General features: G+C 32.6%; 1 protein-coding gene and 1 pseudogene across 1 annotated transcript in view; both read right to left on the minus strand.

Moving 5' to 3' along the window:
- Nucleotides 1-5,130, minus strand: part of 4930595M18Rik (RIKEN cDNA 4930595M18 gene) — a 38,548-nt gene extending 33,418 nt beyond the window's left edge. The window contains exon 1 of the mRNA NM_173435.3: nt 4,386-5,130. Within this exon, the coding sequence (NP_775611.2) occupies nt 4,386-5,010 (625 nt within the window). The 5' untranslated portion in view covers nt 5,011-5,130. The remainder of the gene's footprint in view (nt 1-4,385) is intronic.
- Nucleotides 1-13,332, minus strand: part of LOC115489112 — a 369,100-nt pseudogene that overhangs the window by 56,881 nt on the left and 298,887 nt on the right.

Below are 13,332 nucleotides of genomic sequence, written 5' to 3' on the forward strand. Positions count from 1 at the left end.
GTATTAATAATAGTGAAATAAAAAGATGTCATGAATTTGAAAAGATGTAATGGTAGGAGGGTATGGGAAAGGCTTGAGGGAGAAAATGAAAGTGAGGAAAGGATGTAATTCTGTTTTAATTATTACTTTACTGATCTGGTATTGTAGTTTTAGTGCAGCCAAGTTGTCTTTGGAAAAATAATCCTTATATACAATACCATTTTACTTTTAAGATTTATTAGTATTACCAATTCCACTTACTTGTTTTAAAATTCTTCATGTAAGGTTCTTTAACATGAAGACACTTTGGTACTATATCAATTTATTTATTTAATAAATCTATCTTGCATAAACCAACTGAGCACTGTCTTTGGCACTAGATGTTGTGTCAAATGCTACAGAAGTCTGAATTCCCAATTTAGATTTCATATGAGGGAAATAACACATACTACCAAAATGTATAGTGTTTTCACTTTTGCATATGTATAGTTGGAAAATCTTCCATAAAGTTATTACAATTAAATCTGAATCCTGAAATGTAACTGTGAGTATTTAAATAGAAGATTTTGTAGTTTTGCATTTGCATGTGTTGGAGAAATAAATATATCAGAGACAAGCAACAGTCTTGAAAGGATTTCACTCACCTTGAAAACTGGACTATAAACTAAGGGCTTATCATAAGAATGTGAAATTGATTCATTAAGAAATATCAATGCAGTCTATAATTTGGATTTTGGCATTGTTTGATCAAAATAATAGACATAGATATGTGTTTTATTACTTTTTGTTAGAAATTAAATATCTACTTAACCTACTTATGTCAGTATTCTTCTTTACTAAAAAGAAATAGTTTACCTCCAAAATCTTGGTCTATTTGGTTTAGTACAACTGAATCAATTGTCCTAAGAGAGGGAATTAGAATAAACCATATCTAAATATGCCATGTTGTATATCTAAATAGTCATTTTCATTGCCAGTAATGATCACTGGCTTAAGCATGACATAAACCAGTCAAAGTAAATATTAAATCTAACTCTTTATCTCAGAATTTAGAATCAAGAAGGGCAGGGACAACAATATCAACCAAACAGATCCCACAGAGCTCCCAGGGAATAAACCACCAACCAAAGAGTAAACATAGAGGGACCCATGGCTCTAGCTGCATATGTAGCAAAGAATGACCTTGTTGGGCATCAATGGCAGGACAGGTCCTTGGTCCTATGAAGGTTAGATGCTCCAATGTAGGGAAATGCCAAGACACAGAAGTGGGAGTAGGTGGGTGCATGTTGAACACTGTCATAGAAGCAGGAGGAGGGGGGATGGAATAGGGGTTTTCTGGAGGGGAAACCAGGAAAGGGGATAGCATTTGAAATGTAAATAAAGAAAATATCTAATAAAAATTTCAAAAAAAGGAAAGCCTTTCTCCCCCCCCCCTCTCTCTCTCTCCCTCCCTCCCTCCCTCCCTCCCTCCCTTTCACCATAATTCTTCTAGCTACATTGCCAGTCTTGCAGTAGTCCATTTGGAAGAGTCTGTGCTCCCACCTCCCCTCCTTGGCAACTCTGCTTACAGTGATCCCAGCATTCGTATATTTTGTGAGCCCATTCATCCACCTTTCTAGTCTACCCTCATCTTTTTCTTTGAGCACCTCTACCTAGATCCATTTTCTACACTACTAGTGAACACACTTGCCAGGGCCTCAGGTCCACAAATTATTTTTTGCCCTCTGAAATGAACAACGAACTCTTAATTCTCACCCTCTGAATGGTAATAACCTGCTTACAGGTGTCCTTCCTCCCATCTCAACTTCAATTACTCAAGAGTCCCACTCCTGTTTCCAATCCAAGGTTCTCATAGCCCGTTAATTTCTATCACTCCAGATGTTTCTTTGCCTTACTGCAACCTTTATACAGGATCTTCTCTTTCTACCACAGCTCTGACTCCATATGGGCACTCATTTTTAAAGTATAATCATGATCCCCTTAATTCTTTCCTGAAGCCCCTAGTAGATTTTTCTCCTAGCTCACATCTATTCATTTTTGCCACCTACCTACCTGCAGGAGAACCCTCAACTATGCAGCCTAATGAATTCTGTGAAAATACAGTGGAATGAAATAATGAAAGAAATCCCCGACATGACACTAGAATTTACAAAGAAATAAAATCACTAAGGAAATGCAAACTCTGATTAAACTGGAAATGGAAAACTTAGAAAATTGAACAAACCTCTCAGAAATAAGCTGCACCAACAGAGTCTTGAAAAAGAGATTTTTTTCAATTATTGACTGCAAGGCAGAAGAAATGTATGTATCTGTTAAAGAAAGTGTTAAGTCTAAAAATGCCCAAGCAAAAAACATCCAGGAAATCTGGGATACCATGAAAAGGTCAAATCAATGACAATAGTAATAAATAAGAAGAAATATATCAAAGGCACATAAAATATTCTAAAAATTATAGAAGAAAATTTCACTAATTTCCAAAGAAAGTTGTGTATCAAGGGACAAGAAGCATATAACACATCAATTAGACTGAATCAAAAAATAAAGTCCCCTTAGAACATGATACTTAAAGTAATAACCATAGAAAACAAAGAAAGAATATTAAAAGCTGAAAATAAAATGAGAAAATATTATATGAAGGCAGAACCATTATATTAACACCTGACTTTAAAAAAAATATTAATCATTCCATTTGTTTACATCTCAAATGCTATCCGAGTTCCCGGTTACCCCCACCCACCCACCAATGTCCCCATCCCACATGTGCCCTTCCCCCCTTTTGTCTGTATGAGAACACCTAGCTTTTTAATGGAGACTCTTAGACCCTGAAGAGCATGCACCTGTTCTTCAAATGGAAAGAAACAAAAGATGCCAGAATAAACTATTATATGCAGTAAAACTATCAATCACAATATATGAAGAAAATAATTTCATGATAAAACAAAATTTATACAGTATCTGTCTTACAAATTCTGCTTGATAAAAGGCACTAGAGGAAAATCTTCAACCAAAACTGGTTGTTCAAACTCAATAAAACACAATTAATAAATAATCTCCAGCCAACAAAAAAAGATGGGGGTGGGACCAAAACAATAATAACAATATACCTGAAGTCAATAAGGATTTCTCACTGATAACTGTCAATATTAATAATTAATTAGTAAAAAGATACAATCTAACATATTGGATTATAAAAACAGGAACCAGTTTTCTGCTGTGTGCAAGGAAAGCACCTTCACATCAAAAATAGACATCACCTCAGGATAGAAGGATGGATAAATACAATCTAAGCAAATGGGCCCAAGAAGCAAGCAAGTGGAGTCATTTTAACATTTGATGCAAAATAATTCAACAAAACCTAATCAGAAGATATAGAGGACACTATATACTCAACAAAGAAAAAAAAATCTACCAAGAGGATATTGCAATTCTAAGCATTTAGATACCAAACCCGAGGGCACCCAACTTCATAAAAATATACTAGTACAGATAAAAATGTATATTGTAATCCTCACAGTGATAATGCTTAAATTTAATACCCCACTCTCACCAATAGACAGGTTCTCCAGACAAAAACTAAATAGAGAAATACTGTAGCTAAATAACATCACAAATCAATTGAACTTAGCAAACATTTATATAACATTTCAACCCAGCTTGTCAGTAGTTGGTGGAACTTGTTCCAAAGTTGATCAAGAGCTTGAACACAAAGCACGCCTAAATGATTATAAGAACATTTAAATAGCACCATAGATTAATGCTGAATACCAAGAAAAGAAACAACAAAATGTTTACCAACTCATTAAATCTGAGCAACTTACTCCTGAGTGAAAGTTGGTCAAGATATAAATTAAGAAGGAAATTAACAATATTTAGAATTGAATGAAACTGAAAACACAATATATCCAAACCTATAGGATGAAAGGAAAGTGTTGTAGAGGAAAATGCATAGCACCAATTACCTACATAGAAAAAATTGAAGAGATTTCATATTAGCAACTTAAGGGCAGACATTAGTGCTCTAGATAAAAAAAAAATGAGAAATAAAATCTCAAAGGAATAGAGAACAATAAATAATCAAACAGGTCTGATAATAAAACAGAAACAAACAAAACAGTACACAAAGAATCAATGAAATGAAGAATTGGTTCCTTGAGAAAAACAATAAGATTGATAAACACTTACTCAAATTAACTAAAAGGTAGAGAGACAATATCCAAATTAATAGAATTAGAGACAAAATGGGGGATATAAAAACAGACACCAAGAAAATCCAGAAAATATTAAGGATATATTTTAAAAATATGTTCTCCAACAAATGGAAAATCTGAAAGAAATGGATAAAATTCCTAACATAGACAACTTGTCAGGAATACTTGTTCAGAAATATTTAACCTATTTATGCCTACCTCCTCCTGAAGGATACTTGGAGGCACTCTTATATGAAGATTTAGGTTTGGGTTTCTTCTTTTTTCCTGGAAGGTTTTTGGACTTTGGACAGGCCCTGTTTGGCAGTTGTTGAGTAGACACTGAAGACTGGGTCTTGAATCTGGTTGATGATGATCTTCTATGCAAGTGATTAGAAGATTGAGATTTGAATTCTGAGTCGTCTCCAGAAGATCTGCTGTGAGATCTGGTTTGGATTCTGGTGTTGGAAAAATGCTGTCTTTCGCATTCGCTCTGAAGGTCATGGTTTTCTTCCTTGTACTGGTATTGCCTTCCCGAGCTACAATCGGGTTGAGCATAATGTGGATCATCATTGTACACCATCTGTACCTTCAGTTTACAACCATCCAGTAAAAATCCATTTAGGGAATGTAAGGCATCATTGGCATCACATTTGTTGTAGAAATGGATGAAGGCAAAGCCATAGTGCTCTTCAGTTAAGTGATTTCGGGGTATGTATACATCACCAAGAGGTCCATAATCCTCAAAGACGTGCTTCAAAGTATAAGATGAAGTGTGGTGTGCCAAGTTTTCAACCTTGAGGCAGGTCATTCCATCTACATTGAGAAGAGCATGAGAGCAACACATGGACCTTGATAGGGCTGGATCATCTGAGTTGAGCAGTTTTTAATGGATCTGTAAGAGAAGAAGAAACGGCTATGAACGTTTTCTCCGGTACATTTGACACGAGACCACGAGGCTTGGACTGTTAGATTTCAGTTATTCCCCCAGACATTCTAGAATGGTTCACATAGCCCCACTGAGTCATAAGGCTGAAACCATTAAGAAATAGAGTAATATAAATAAAAGTATTTTATATGGTTATTTTATGTGTTTGACTATTTTCATACCAGAGGAGGCAATGTGTACATATGGTTGTGAGCCACCGTGTCATTACTGGAATTTAACTTAGAACTTTTGGAAGAATGAGTGCTCTTAACTGCTGAGCCATTGCTCCAGTCCCCTGCTTTCCAGTTTAAACAAGTCATATAATCACAGCACAATTCTTTTAAAATTTCCAGTACAAATTCCATCATGTAGCACCAGTAAATGATTAGAATTGGATTTATTTATACTTAATATAACTTTCAGCTTCCAATATCTTAGTCATAAAGTGGCATAAAGTTACTAAAGTTTTTTTTTTCCCCTTTCATTCAGTAATCCCTATAGCAACAATATGAAAGAAGAGGATTACTCATTAAGAAATATTTTTCTAGAGGGGCTAATTGATAATTTATTTTGTCCAAACAATATTCCTCTATTTATTTTAAATTAAATGAAAATTTTTTTGTTTTATTTATTTATTTTAAGACAGAATTTCTTTAAGTAGCCCTGGCTTTCCTGTAATTCACATTGTAGATAATGATGGCCTTAAATTTATGTGGCTCCACCTGCTTCTGTTTCCCAAGTACTGAGATGAAAGATCTGTGCCCTCAAGCCTGGACCCCCAAAATAATTTTTTTACAGTATTAGGAGTTGAACCCAGATCCTCATACATTCTAGTCAAGTTCCATTGGCATACATATTTTAAATAAATATATTTAAATATAAGAAAAATAAATACACAGATAAGTAAAATCTACTGAAAAATATAAACCAGTGAACATGTAGTTTTCTCTTTGTGGACTCACCAATTTCTGAAAAAAAAAATCATGATTCTATGTCAGTTAAACCAAATTATTTTATTATCTTTTTCAACTAAGAAGCAATACTTCTTTACACTGACAAAAATAATTATTTTGTTTTAAGTTTAGAAAATACCATTTTTTTCAAATGATGGTGTACATATCTAGTGACAGTTCAAAAATAACTTTAAAGAGGAAAGCAGAAAGTGGAACCAATAACTTGTTTGTTTTACTTTTTATCCAAAGCTCATGAAGAGAAGTAAATATTAATGAAAATGAAAGAATATTAAGAGAAATGAGTAAGAGACTCTGAGAAGGCAGTTCCATACTATACCATACTAGAGCTGATTTAGGAACATATATATATGATGCTGACATATATGTTTTTGTGTGTGTGTGTGTGTGTGTGAGAAAGAGAGAGAGAGAGAATTTTATCATGAGAGAAATAAGCATCTAATGCATTACAACAAACCGTTTATTCCATCTGGATCCCCTTTTTAGGTTCTTGCTTTTATAGATACAATAATTTAAAAAATATACTCATAAGAGAAGCTGCCTTTTGAAAATTGAGAAAGAAAAGAATAATTCAAGCACACTAGAGATGTTAACACTTGGGCATACAGAGTTGTCAAAAGGAGAAAAAGTACAAAGAATATTTTCTGAGCTAGAAGTAAAAAAAAAAAAAAAAAAAAAAAAAAAATTGTGCCAACTCGGCAGTGAAACGCCGAGTGAATTGAGTGTATTAGGCTAGGGAATGACACTTCAGATAGTGACAATGCTCCAAGTATCTGAAAAAGGGAATTTCAGATTTGGGTATTTGTAGATAAAAGAGGGAAAGAGATGAAAGAGAAAAGGTGTATGAAAGCAGATAGGCTCAATGGTGAATTTTCAGGCAACTACCTCATACAAGATGATTTGGGGTCCATACCTATATCTAACCTATATCTAATTGAGTTTATTTCTCTCATGTATTTTTATTCATGTGTTTAGGTGCACATCTGCGTAGGACTATGTGCCCCACATATGTGTAGGTGTTTAATGAGGCTAGTGGGTATCAGACTGTCTGGAATTTGAATTACAGATAGTTGTAAGCTGCCCAGTAAGGGATCTGGGAGCTGAAACCAGGTCCTCTATACACACACTGTCCAACCCCATTTCTTATCATGTCTTACCATTCATTGACTATATCTTCAAGAATAAGTTTTTAAAGCTTTGTTTCCTTTAGAATTTAAAACAAGATTTTATAACATAAGAGGTCTATGCCCTTGTCTGAGTAAGGGAAATATCTTCTATTTGTATCTAAAATGTATAATTGTACACTGACAAATTTTAAAAGGAAATACTGACCATTGCCACTTATTTATATTAGAAGATGTCAGCATTCTGTTAATGATATTTTTCAAGGAGAATCTCTAACAAAGGATATATCCACTGTCTACATCTTCAATGCAGTAAACTATATTTTGCATATGAAGCTGACAAATATATTTATGTTGCTCAAATGTTGCCAAGGTTGTTGAATAAAAAGTGATTCTTCTCTTTCTTCTAATTTTGGTGTCATTGATAAATTCCATTTAAAAGAGTTTTGTTTCTGAGTATTCTATTCATTTATAAAAAATCAAAAACCCATAGAAAGACACAGACTTTTCAAGGTAATCAAAATAAACAGAGAACTTGTCTAATAGTGTACTATTAATCCTTTTCCATTTCCTTAGCTCCTATTTTCCATTAAGAAATGTTAAAGATCCTTAGTGGCATGCCTTTCTTGAACCTATTCATTAAAAATTTCAATGTATTTCTTTAGAGAGCTTACTATTATAATCAACTTCTCTCTTGGGTATTGAAAGAGCATTCTAATTATAATAAACATGTGCACATTGTTGACTATCTTATTATATGAGATGAATAACTCTCAAAGTGCATGAGCTTTGATTTTCTCAACAATAACTTGGAAAAATGAATGAGAGATTACCTAACAGTGGAAAAATATCAAGTCTATTTTCTTAACCAAAATGTAGGAGCATTTTTACAGTGAAAGGAAATAAAATAAAGAAGGGAGTAAAACTAGTGAGAGGTGTGAAAAGAAGAGAAAATTTAAACAATCTATAGTTCTTCATTATTATTTCTTTTAATAGAAGTGTTTTTAGTGAAGCGGATTTTCTTCAGAGGACTCTCATACCAATTAGTGGGAATTTATAGTGGAAGAACAAAGGGGTGAATAAGTGTGGGGTTTGTCTTTGTTCTTGCTTTTGTTTTTTGTTTTTTTTGTTTTGTTTTTTGAGAGTGCCTAACTACATAGACCAGGATGGCTTCAAACCCAGAAAGATCTGCTTGTCTCTTTCTTTTGAATGCTGAGAATAAAAGTGTGTGTGAACATCTCCAATGTGGTTAATACTTAGAAAAAAAGGACTACTTGTATTAGTTTTGTAGTAATTTACAGTATGTTATGTACACAAATCTTTATTTTACACTGGTAAATAATGAAGACATGTTACACACATGTATTCTGATGCTTTCTGTTCTACTTAGTTTTGAAAAACATATCCAAATTATAATGTACTGTGAAGGTTTTAGAAATCATGTTAGGGCAGTTTTTTTATTTTTATTTTTTTTATGGCCTAGTCGGCCATCACTGGAAAGAGAGGCCCATTGGACATGCAAACTTTATATGCCCCAGTACAGGGGAAAGCCAGGGCCAAAAAGTGGGAGTGGGTGGGTACGGGAGTTGGGGGGGGAGGGTATGGGGGACTTTTGGGATAGCATTGGAAATGTAAATGAGGAAAATACCTAATTTAAAAAATATATATATATATAAAAGGACAGTTTTTTAAAGGAAAATAATCATTATATTTGTTAAAGATAATAAACATATTTTATTCAGAGGACTCACAATACATGGACAAGTGAAAATTTATACTCAAGAAATAACGCTGCCGGGCATGGTGGCACACACTTTTATTTCCAGCACTTGGGAGGCAGAGGCAGAGGCAGGAGAATTTCTAAGTTCGAGGCCAGCCTGGTCTACAGCATGTGTTCCAGGACAGACAGGGCTACACAGAGAAACTCTGTCTCAAAACAAAACAAAACAAAACAAAACAAAACTAAAAAAGAAAGAAAGAAAGAAAGAAAGAAAGAAAGAAAGAAAGAAAGAAAAGAAAGAAAGAAAAGAAAAGAAATAAGGCAAATAATTAAAGACTAATGACAAACTATAGAACAAGTAGCCTAGCATTTTGGCTAATCAAATTAATAAGTGTGTTGTTGAAAAAAGAACAAAGTAATAAGATGTGCAAAGTGTAAGATGAAGGATTTAATTACCAAGGTGGTCAAATACAAGATCAATGAAAAGAGGAATTTGATCAGCTGTCAAAAGTAAGGGACATGTTTTTAAATTAACCCATTAGAGTTCTTGCTCAAATTCAAAAAGAGATGACAAAGTTCATATATATGGTAAGTAATAGTCAGAAAAGTAGTCAGAAATTTTTCGTTATCCATGGTCAGCAGTAGCTTGAAATCATTAAAAAGAACATTGCAGAAATCAACAACTCATAAGTTTTAAATTGCATACTTTGCTAAGATGGGAATTAAATCCCATGCAATCATGCTATTAAGAATGGGAATGGTATCCCATGTAGTCATGCTCCTCCTTACTTAAGATATGTATTTCTCATTTATTCAGTATATCTGTGCTCTCTCTCTCTCTCTAAATATATATACATATATATATGTATGTATGTATACATATATATATATAATTGGTTATATCACAATTAGAGTGTTTATGCATATAATCTGCACTAGGCTATTCCTACATAATGATGGTTGATTGACCCAATTTTTAAAATTATTATATAGGCAGCATATCATCCTCTATAACCACAGCAATGTGGATACAACACAATATGATGTTTTGAAAAATAACATTAATTTAATATTTGCCACAATATATCATTATAATTGCTTGATTTTATTCTGTTGCAATTGAAATCTTAGTGTTTCTAATTTATATATTATTTACTGTAAATGTATGTATATATGATAAACATGATTCATGCCCCTAATATTTGTGAATTCTATATTTGTAAACTCACCCAACCAAGAATCAATAATAGCTAGGAAAATGATCTGTTCTGAACATATGAATACAGAAAGAAAACTGTATATACAAAAAGGTTTCATCTTTGTACAACTATTTTGGTATCTGCTGGGGGTGATATCTTACAATGTATATATCCCTTTGTAAAAGAAATGATAAAATATGTGCATATGTTATTACACAGACCAGCAATGATCAATTTATTTAAAATGGCAGTAATTTTTATTTTCACCTAAAATGTGTTTTATTTTGCTATTTGTTCTGTTAATATCTTAGGATGCTAGATAATGTTAACTTAATTTTTTTCTGTAAGAATTTCAGATGTGATAATGCACTTATTTTTATACTATCTAAAGCACAAAAGACAGAAATACTAGAAAGGAAGAAAACTTCTTCATAAAATGAATAGATGTCCTTGAAGCACTCAACACATAGAAAATAGTTTTCTTTTATTCTATCAAAGGTATTAAGCTTGTGAGATCAAAATAAACGTAGGGATATGGAACAGCCAGAAAAGTTCCAAGAATGTACATTTAAGCCCCATTTAAAAAGGAAAATATCAGAAAATTCTAAATGAAATTATGCATGAAATGATTTTATAACAGGCTAAAAAATAGAATAGTACTCATTAATTTCTAAATTAATATCCATGTCTCCTTTTTGCAACTAAAACACCAAAGAAACGAAACAAACAAACAAACAAAAAAACCCCTCATAGCTCCCACCTGTGTTTATAGAGGGACTATACCTTTCTAGTTTACTTATGCTATCTCTCTAGCTAGTCCACAGAATCTGCACTGAAAAAATTTCTCAGACATCGTTCTTCATGCTCAAATAGAAATTAAAATATTTCTGAGGTGCTGGAAAGTACTAGGAAATAATTTATCATGTAGTTTCAGTATTCATTTGAATTAAAAGGTGTATCATTCATTTTTCTTTCATTTTGTATATAAAATTTCAAGGTAGAGAAATTATTGTCATATTTTTAAAACATATTTTGAAACTACTTATATAGAGTATATGGTCTATAATCCCAATATTAATTTGCCATTAGTTAATCTAGCAGTTGTTTACAATTTAATATGTAAAATATCACAATAAATAAATAAAGCTTCCATTTTTATCTCTTTCAGATTTAATAAAGTCATATGTGAAATAATTATGCTACAAAAATTCCATTATATCAGCCTTGATAATAAGGTCGATGTACTGGGTTAGTAAAAAACAAAACAAAACAAAACAAAACAAAACAAAACAAAACAAAACAAAACACTGCAGGAGATTCTTTTCAATAAATGTGTTAATTAGACAAATATAAATACAACCATCCAATTTGCTCAATATTAAGTACACTATTGTTTTGACAGTGAGATATATGATAGCATTAGTAATATACATATATGACAGATTTATGAGAAATCAAATAATCATAGATGTACTCTTTAAAACATAGATATGATGCTAGTATGTATCAGAAAAGGAATACAGTAAGTAGAGATATATAGTGAGTAAAACGTTGCATATTTTGTGATAAAAGTAAATGTAATTTAAGGCTGGTAGTATACTCTCTATTTCTTAAGAGTATATGGGCTACCTAAAGCAATGTAAAGTTAAAAAAAGTACATTATGCACATGACCCTCAAGAGACTTGGATGCCCAGGGAATGAGGAGGTCTGGTCGAGTAGGGTGGGGTAGGTGGGAACATCCTCTTGGAGATGGGGGGAAGAGGTGTGTGATGTGGAACAGTCTGAGGGTGGACTGGGAGAGAGATAAAGTCTGGGCTTTCAATATATATATGACTTGAGTTATAGCTTAGAAATTTGTACTAAATGCATATATAAATAAAATCCACTAAAGGTTTTGATTTACAAATATTTAAGATAAAACCTTGTGTTTGAGAAAGAATATGTTTAAACTATAAGAAATAAAGACAAACAAGGATATATTTTATAATATTTTATATTTCATTTGTTCCAAATATCTATGAATTTGAGACCTGATTCCCAGCCTCTCTTGACACCCGGTTCTCAGGCTTGCAGTATGTGTATAAGGTACAGAACCTTATCAGGTAGGCCTAATATAAGGTTCTCAGGACAATTGAGGGTATAACTCTTTTGCAGCAATTACAGTTGTTCTCATGGGCTTCTTAAGTTATTTTTGTGAGTGAGTTATTTTAAAACACAAAGCCTTAAGGATCATTTTGACTTCTTGCTTTAATATACAATAATACATACTTCTTCGTCTACCTGTTTCTACTGTGAGACCCTCATCAGATGTCACTGTAGTGATACTGCCCTATCTTTAGCTTTCAGATTCCAAAACTGTAAGCCAAATAAAATTATCTATAAAGCTAAGTTTCCTCAAGAATTTCGGTGTAGTGATGTAAAAAAGACTGGTTAGCTTCTTAATGCATAAAAATTAGATGATATAATGGTGGTCACAGTGGAGACACAGTTGAAGGTAGGGATCACAGGCCACTCCTAGGGAACAAAAACTAACTTAAAAGTAAACTCATTGTTATATGAAAATTCAGTGAGGCAGCACATTCTATTTTTATACAATTTTAAGCTCTGTATTTATGTCAAATATAAAAAAAATTAGAAAATATCATACTTATAACATATTTCTATAAAATTGCAAAGATAATTTTATATATCATAGTCAACCACATTTTATCTAGTTTTGTATAAATGGTGATTTTTTTTTTTTCAGGAGACAGCTTATTTCAAACACTGATTATAAAGACATGTGTCATTTACTTCCTTCTTCTATGTTTGTTTAACAAAATACTCCAGAGAAACATCTTATAAAAAAGCTAAGTATGATTTTTTTAATCTATAGTCAGTTGGCTTTGTTGCTATTGGGCTTGAGGCAAAGTAGTTCATAATATTGTGAGTATAATGCAGAAAAATATGCTTCTTTTGTTGTTGAAGGTAAAAGAAAAATCTCAATAGCCCCTTTCAGCACTTTCTTACAAGGACATAACTTCCTTCCATTAGTCCCACTCTCTAATTTTGCACAACTTTTCAAACTCCAAGTTCTGGAGTCCATTATACACGGGGATCTCAGGAGAATAATTAGGTGAACAATGCAACTTCCTTCCTGCTTTAATCAAGAATGATTCTGCCTTAAAAGTAACAAACAAATCAAAAATAGCCTTTTACAGGTAGTTGCTTTTTTTTTTTTTTTTTT

The sequence above is a fragment of the Mus musculus genome, chromosome X (genome assembly GCF_000001635.26).
Source record: "Mus musculus strain C57BL/6J chromosome X, GRCm38.p6 C57BL/6J".
Classification (NCBI taxonomy): domain Eukaryota; kingdom Metazoa; phylum Chordata; class Mammalia; order Rodentia; family Muridae; genus Mus; species Mus musculus.